Source organism: Gymnodraco acuticeps, unplaced genomic scaffold (assembly GCF_902827175.1).
Source record: "Gymnodraco acuticeps unplaced genomic scaffold, fGymAcu1.1, whole genome shotgun sequence".
In the NCBI taxonomy this organism is placed as follows: domain Eukaryota; kingdom Metazoa; phylum Chordata; class Actinopteri; order Perciformes; family Bathydraconidae; genus Gymnodraco; species Gymnodraco acuticeps.
The window spans coordinates 56,934-65,168 of NW_022991961.1; the positions used below are offsets into that span (position 1 = coordinate 56,934).

At 47.1% G+C, this 8,235-nt stretch overlaps 1 protein-coding gene across 1 annotated transcript; it reads right to left on the bottom strand.

The window, feature by feature from the left end:
• Positions 1-272: 272 nt before the first annotated feature.
• LOC117536034 lies at positions 273-7,458 on the bottom strand. Its single transcript, XM_034200755.1, has 2 exons — positions 6,782-7,458; positions 273-6,707 (listed from the first exon to the last, which is right to left on the bottom strand). The coding sequence occupies exon 2, from the start codon at positions 5,551-5,553 to the stop codon at positions 3,484-3,486; it is 2,070 nt and encodes a 689-aa protein (XP_034056646.1). The 5' UTR covers positions 5,554-6,707; positions 6,782-7,458; the 3' UTR covers positions 273-3,483.
• Positions 7,459-8,235: the final 777 nt, after the last annotated feature.

Below are 8,235 nucleotides of genomic sequence, written 5' to 3' on the forward strand. Positions count from 1 at the left end.
TCTTCCTCTTTTGAGTCAGGATGTCATTGACATAACCCTGACGGCGTTTTGCCAAGTACTCTAGCCTAGTTGTAGGGTCTGCATCTCTCTGCTGCCTGTTGTTGGAGTCTACCGGACCAGGTCCGTCCTCCGCGCAGATTGTTTGGATATGGCTAGAGCGGGGTCGCTGTCCGGATCTGCCGATGACCGTTTCTTAGTTCTGAGGGAAAAGGAATTGTGTCCTAGACACTATTCTCTGTTAGCTGTACAAAACTAGACTTTGCACTCCAATGGATTGTTTCTTCAAATAAGCACTTTATTACACAGTTCAACAAAGATACATCAATCTGATACTATACCACAAAGCGCCTTGGACTCCTTCTTCTTGAGTTCTCACCGTGACAAGCTCGTCAGTGTAAGATCCCAGTTGAAGAGAGCCTCGAGTACTGAATACATCCTGCTTATATACTGTTCCTAGCGGAGCCCCCACCTTCGCTGCTTTCTTGTGGTGTAATCTGCCATTGCTACCCTAGCAACTCTTAGGTTAGCCTTCGGCACGCTTTTGTTACTTCCTTATTTGCTTTCACTCACTTCCTTATCTGGTTTCACTCACAAGACTGCCCTTGTGAACTGTTGCGCCTGCTTGGTGGGTGATTTAGTGTGAGAATAATGAGTTCTGCAACCTTGTGGCTTATCAGTTTGGACATAACAGGATGCCTCTGTTCTTAATCTGGTTGACCCCGCGTTTTTTTTGCACACAGTATTCACATAGTATATTTCCACTGAGGCTTCTCAGCAGTTGGACTTTAACACAGTACTGTACTTTTCCACTCAGACAGCTCAATGTCTTAGCTTTTCCATGATAGGCCCACTATATCTTATATTCACTGCCACATTTGCCTTATCTTTATCCTTCAATCCCCCTTTTGCCCCATTCTAATGATTGGGGCAACAAAACAACGCTATTGTTTATGTACATTTATGTCAGCTGTTTTAGGCTTCTGTCTCTCTTTCCCACATTCTGCCATACGGTGGTACTGGTGGTGCTGTCGGGAAAGTGTCCATTGCTGCCGCTTCTTCTTCGCCTTCTTCAATGTCTGGGTTGTTTTCTAAGGATAGCAAGGCGAGTTGTTGGCCCAGGGGAGTAGAAGGTGCTATGGCGGTACTAATTATTTTGTCCACCATTGAGCGGATACATGGGATGCAGCAGCACCCGCACAAGGTCAAAATTGCTGCAAACACGGCCATTGATACCAATACTGAGGTGACCAGGGTTTTGTATTTACCGAACACTGACATCCATTCGTCCCATTTACCGTCGATACCAGATTGATCTTTCATGCGGGAGTTGAGGGTTTTCAGACCGTCCAGTGCTATTTGTAGAGTGCCATCTGCAGCGGTGTTGTTGGGAATGAAGGTGCAGCATTGCTCTCCGAACATTGCACATACTCCGCCTTTTTCTGCTAGGAGCATGTCTAGGGCCATTCTGTTTTGATAGGCCATGAGTGATGTGGCTTTCAATTGCTCACTAACTGCCTTGAGTCCGGCATGTGTGAGGTTTCCTAGGCGTTGGATATTATAATTAATGTAATTGATGCGGTCTGAGTTTTTATTGATGACACACTAGGGGCAGATGATGGATGTGAAGCCGTCCGCTACTTGATCGGCTATTTTGTAGTCACTTGGTACGCCCCGTGGTACCCCTATTGCGTCTATGTACGTTGGATCTGGGTCAATCATGGCTTCGCGTTCGACTCTGTTCGTAGTATGATAGGGGTATTGTTCTGCCAGGTTTGTTATGTCCCCTACTTTTAATTTGTAGGTTTTCACTGGTAGAAGCAAAGTGACCAGTGCACATAGACCACTGGCATTATATGGGACGCGATCGTGGAGTTGGTTGCCACCGCAGTAGAACCATATGTCTGCTCGGATTACACCACGTCCAGGTGTAGTTGGTGTCACTATGTGGTCGCAGAGAGTTTTGTTAAACCCCCCGGTGTTTCTGATTGTGGTGTGGAAACAGGTGTAATTCAACCTCGGAACTTTTGCAAAGAATAAGGGCTTTTTTAATTCCGCGTTGGCTAAAGGGAAGTAAACGTCGTATTTAGAGCAATTGTGTTGAGGGTTGTCTGTCCCCATTATTTCAGTGGCACACCTTGGTTCTACCGGGGCAGGAATTATGTGGAGCAGGGGTCTGGCTCCCATACAAACGAGGCAGTCATCGCCTGTGTCTAGCGCGGCTTGTTGTGCCATCAGTAACCAGTTGTTGCTGTTTGCTGTGTGTCCCGAGATTCCAGTTGCTGCTTGGAACTCTTGATCAGTTGTCCACTCCTTAGTGGAGTGGATCACCACCCCCTTTTGGACGGATACTATGTCAGATTGTGGTCTTTTAATGCGACTGGACATGCATACGTATATAGAGAATTGGGGGCTTGGCGATGTCTTGGGCCATAGATAAAAGGATGCGCAAGGGGGTTCATCTTTCTTGGGTTGGGGTACCCCCGTTAAGTCTAACTGTACTACGAGGCCAGATGAGGATTTTGCCAGGTGAACTCTTTGCCTTACTTTTTTCGCTGTTCCTGTTGACGATGAACTCCAATCCGCCCCTGTCTCTCCCACCAAGTCGGTCCACGCTCGACCATAGCTATATCTTTCATTGGGATCGCCTTTTCCGAACCAAAAGTCTAGCGTCATGTACCATTGGTATTTTTTTCCCCACGACCCTCCTTTTTGGTTGAGTTCGTTTGACAAACTGGTGTACGGGATGAGGGTAGTGGTACTTGAGTCCGAGGGTAGGCAAAGTGTCAGCGAGATGTGTCTCAATGCATCTTTCTGGTTACATTGGGTGAAATTTGTCGTATCTACTGTGCCGGCCACATTGCGGACGTGTCTAGTTAGGCTGTTTTTTGGAGGAGAAAAGGTATCTTGTGTAGTTTTATTTTGTGGGGAATTTGGATTATTACTTTGGTCAATGATTTGCCTCCCCCTTTCACCCACTATGATAATGATTATTCCAACAATAATGAAAAAACACAGTGTTAAGGCCAAGCAATAGAGGTGTTGGTTAGGTCCTGAGTTCTTCTTCATCTTTGTTTTTCTTGTAAAAGTTATTTGGTGTATCAGTGTAGGTGAGTGTCTCTTGTGTGTGTATGTGATGCGTGTGGTGTACCGCCTACTTTGGGGGAGCGGTCCCTTGTTGTGCCTCCTCGCCGGCTGTTATCTCCTGGGCTGCCGTTGGTTCCCCTGTTGTCTCCTCCTCCTCGGAAGTGGAGTCGATGTCCACACTTGGGGGTTGGGGGGCTTCGGTTGTTTGCCTGATGTTCAGTTGGCCTAGGTCCTGGATGGTGTCAGCGAGGGTCCTGGTAGGTGCTGGTGCTTCCACACACCTGCTCCAGTGGTACCACGTGTCTCCTTTTCCGTCTACTCTGACTGCATGATCTGTTCGCTGGGTTACCTTGAGTGGTTCAGAGAACCTTGGAGCACACCACTTGGGTTTGATCGTCTTCAGGCGGACGTCTTCAGGCGGACGTATTCAGCGTCCCTGCTGCCCTCAGCTTCCTCTGTGTGTCCTTTGGCTCTGGCTGCTGTGGATTCGTCCGCGAACTCTGCAACGAGGCATTTTAGTTGTTCATAGTAGGCCTGGTGCCCCACTTTGTCATACAGTTCCTTTGAAACCGTGGCTCCCGCCCCTGGGCCTGGAAACTGGTGCCCATGAGTCATTTCATATGGAGTGAACCCAGTGGTCCTGCAAATGGAACTCCTGATAGCCAATAGGGCGAGAGGTAGTGCCTCCAACCATGTCATTCCTGTTTCTTCCATCGCCTTTGCTAGTTTCTGTTTTAGATTTAAGTTCATTCTCTCAACCTTTCCCTGTGATTGTGGATGATACACTGCTCCAAATCTGTGGGTTAGCCCAAGAGAGGCTTCCACCACCGCTAAATCGTGATTTTTGAAGTGGCTTCCATTGTCACTGCGAATCTTTTTGGGGAACCCGTGTCTTGGAATGTAGGTTTGTACCAGGAAGTTGATTACAGACTGGCTGTCTTCTTTTGCACAGGGGATGGCTTCTGGCCACCCTGTGTAGGCATCCACAACCATGAGTATGTACCTCTTTCCCCTGTGTCTGTCTATCATGTCTGTATAGTCTATGACTATCTCCTCCCCTGCCATTGTTACTGCAGGAAACTTTCCCTCATGTGGTTTGATGGTGGCCCTCACATTGTAGCGTCCACAAATACTGCATTCTTCAAGATGATTAGCTATTAAATCTGGTAGGTAAGGGTGCCACCAATGGGTCAGGGCCCTAACCATTTGGTTCTTTCCTACGTGTGCCATTGAGTGTGCTTCCTTCATCATAGGTCTTACCCACCCTGGTGGGATCACTGGCCTCCCGTCTGGGGAGTACCAAATGTCATTTGCTCCCTTTCTTGCCCCTTTGTTTCTCCAGGCCGTTAGTTCTTGCGGGGAAGCTTTAGATTGTTCTTTAGCCAACTCCTCATCTGTTCTGGCTTCTAGTATTCCTTCTTGGGGAGCCCGTACAACCATTTGTGAGAATGTGGCTTCGTATCCGGCTGCCTGCTTGGCGGCCAGATCGGCGGCAGTGTTTCCATCGGTTAGGTACCCTGTGGTTTTGGTGTGTCCTTTGCATTTGATTACAGCTACTCTGTTGGGTTTCATGATAGCCTCCTCTAACGCCTTGATTTCGTGATAGTGTTTCACTGGTGTTCCTGTACTAGTTACGAATCCTGCCCTGAGCCATCTTTTTAGGTCGTGGTGCACTACCCCGTGTACGTATGCTGAGTCTGTGTACACATTGATGTCTTGATCTATTCCTTGGTTCAAAGCGGCGATTACGCCCTTTAGTTCAGCTAGTTGAGCTGACACTTTTCCTTTGATGGGGGAGCAGTCAATGTTTTCAAAAAGTCCTGTCTCATTACTTCGTCCTACCACAGCGTAGGCCCCTTTTAGGCCGTCCTGTGGGTGTCTGTAACAACATCCGTCAGTGAACATGTCTCTTGCCCCTGTTACTGGCGTTTCCTGCATGTCTGGGCGTATTTTTACATCCTGTACTACTTTTTCCTCACACCTGTGTGGGACTCCTTCTCCTGGTAAGTAGTCTGCCATGTTGGTGCCTTCATGTGTGTAGGTTATGTGTGGCTGTGTCAGAGACTTTTCTAACCTGGTCTGTCTTGCTGATGTCATGGTGAAGGCCGCTGAGTTGACTAGGGCTACAATGCTATGGCTTGTGAGCACTGTGAGTGGGTGTCTCATCACTATGTGTTGGATTTTCCTTAGTACTCTAGCCACTCCAGCTGCATGTCTGATGCATGGGGGTTCTTTTGCCTCTGCTGCATCTAGTGCTACGCTAGCATACAGCAACATTTTTCTGCCTGGACTCTGATCCCCCTTTTTCTGGAAAAGTACGCCGTTTACGGTGTTTTCTTTTTCAGAAACATCCAAGAAGAAGGGGTGTTGATAGTCTGCTGAGGCCAGTGCGCATACTGTAGACATATCTTGCTTGAGAGTTATGAAAGCGTGTTCTGAGTCTGAGTCCCATTCTAGTTTGGCAGTCATGTTCCTATGCCCTTTCTCTGTTTCTTTGTGCTAACTCGGCCTCTAAATTCGCCTCGGCTAACGCCCTACCTTCATTTCTTCGGGGAGTATCTGTGTCTTCATGCTCGCTTGTTTTAGCTCCCCCTCCCCTTTCTTTGCTGTGTTCCTGTCTAGGGTATGGGGTATCTTGGTATCTCCTATCTGGGGACGGTCCTTGTACCCCTGCTCTGGTCAAAGGTGGGGATGTTTGGTTTAATAAGACTTTTCCCTCTATTTGGTAATACCCGTCGGTGGGTCCAGCCCTCATAGGGTGCAGCACTGCCTGGCTGAAGGGGTTGGCTGGGCTATACGGGGGTGGCACCTCATGCTGTTCTCTAGGGAGCTCGGGGTACAGGAGAGCTGGGGCGGTGGCGGCCGTGTGTTTCTCTTGGTTGATTATGGGTTCTGCTGGTTTTGGGGGTTCTGCTACTGCGGGGGTTTTTACTGCCGGTGCTGCTACTGGCGCGGCTACTAGGGGGGCTTGTGTGGCCGGGGTGGTTTTATTTGTTTCTTCCAGGCGGCCAGCGGCTGAGACCATGGCATATGAGGTACTAATTAGTTGTTCTAGTTTTTCTTGTTGGTTTTGGTGTGCTTTCTTTTTGAGTGACCATCGCCCTGGGTCTATGCTCTTGTGACGACAGAGCTCTTCTTCTAGCCCTTTGGTGGCTTTTTTGAACATTCCTTTCGTATCTTTCCCTCCTAACAACTCTCCTTTTGTATCCTTAGTTCTTTGTCTGTGTGCTGTCAGTATGCCATTATCTGTCAATTTTCGGTACAATTTTGCTACCCCTTTTTCCCATTTTTTGTGATCCTTTTTCTCAACTTCCTTTTGTCCTTCTTCCACCCATTCTTTCCAAACCTCGCGACGTACATCTGGGATTTTGAAGCCTAGTGCTTCTTCTCTCGCAAATTCGCCTTCCATTTTCTACTTTTCCTTATCTTTCTTTATTAGATTATCTGGTTGCTAGCGTCTTTTGCTAGTCTTCTACCTTTTCTTAGATACTAGGGCCTCGCCTAGTTTTACACTGTGCTATGGCTACTGGTACGGCGACCAGGTTTACACCTTCCTTAGATACTAGGGCCTTGCCTAGTTTTACACTGTGCTATGGCTACTGGTACGGCGACCAGTTTTACACCTTCCCTTAGATACTAGGGCCTCGCCTAGTTTTACACTGTGCTATGGCTACTGGTGCGGCGACCAGTTTTACACCTTCCCTTTGGACCGCGGCGGATCCTCATAAATTACGGGTTTCACCCGCTTCTCACCACAGATTTGTTTATGCCCTTGTTGATCTATTTAGTGCACACCATTTTATTTACGTTTTATCTTTACTTTTTAGCTGAGACAATTATTTCTGCCATTTTCACACAATCCTAAAATGTAGTGGTATTTCAAACACATATATTTGTTGTAACAGGCAGATGCTTACCTTGATTCTGAGTTACCCGGGTTTTTGATTGTGTGAGATGGTTTCTTGTAAAAGCCGTAAACTCAATGTTTTTTGGTGTCCTCTCAGAAGGTCATCGGTGTCCAGATTACCTGCTCTAGACCATCACGTCGGGGTCACCAAGCTGTTGGAGTCTACCGGACCAGGTCCGTCCTCCGCGCAGATCATTTGGATATGGCTAGAGCGGGGTCGCTGTCCGGATCTGCCGATGACCGTTTCTTAGTTCTGAGGGAGAAGGAATTGTGTACTAGACACTATTCTCTGTTAGCTGTACAAAACTAGACTTTGCACTCCAATGGATTGTTTCTTCAAATAAGCACTTTATTACACAGTTCAACAAAGATACATCAATCTGATACTATACCACAAAGCGCCTTGGACTCCTTCTTCTTGAGTTCTCACCGTGACAAGCTCGTCAGTGTAAGATCCCAGTTGAAGAGAGCCTCGAGTACTGAATACATCCTGCTTATATACTATTCCTAGCGGAGCCCCCACCTTCGCTGCTTTCTTGTGGTGTAATCTGCCGTTGCTACCCTAGCAACTCTTAGGTTAGCCTTCGGCGTGCTTTTGTTACTTCCTTATTTGCTTTCACTCACTTCCTTATCTGGTTTCACTCACAAGACTGCCCTTGTGAACTGTTGCGCCTGCTTGGTGGGTGATTTAGTGTGAGAATAATGAGTTCTGCAACCTTGTGGCTTATCAGTTTGGACATAACAGGATGCCTCTGTTCTTAATCTGGTTGACCCCGCGTTTTTGTTGCACACAGTATTCACATAGTATATTTCCACTGAGGCTTCTCAGCAGTTGGACTTTAACACAGTACTGTACTTTTCCACTCAGACAGCTCAATGTCTTAGCTTTTCCATGATAGGCCCACTATATCTTATATTCACTGCCACATTTGCCTTATCTTTATCCTTCACTGTATAATCTTTGCTTTTCAGCTGCACTCAATTTTGCCCAACCCAGTCTCACGGCATTTCGTGTTCACCAACACAATTTTTAATCTATTGATTCGTGTTCACCAACACGATTTGCCCCTTTTTTTCGTGTTGCACAGCACGATTTTAAAAGCAATGTATTTATACTGCCTGCAGCACTTGTTTTTCTCCGGTCGGGTCGAGGAAGACCGGAAGCTGTGTGGTTCATAAAAACATGTTCTTACTCAATATCAAGCCACAGTTATTGCTTTTATTTGAAATCGTATAATTTCGGA

Excerpts from the sequence above, each read along its gene's own strand:
- LOC117536034 (XM_034200755.1), bottom strand. The coding sequence starts at position 5,553 with ATGACTGCCAAACTAGAATGGGACTCAGACTCAGAACACGCTTTCATA.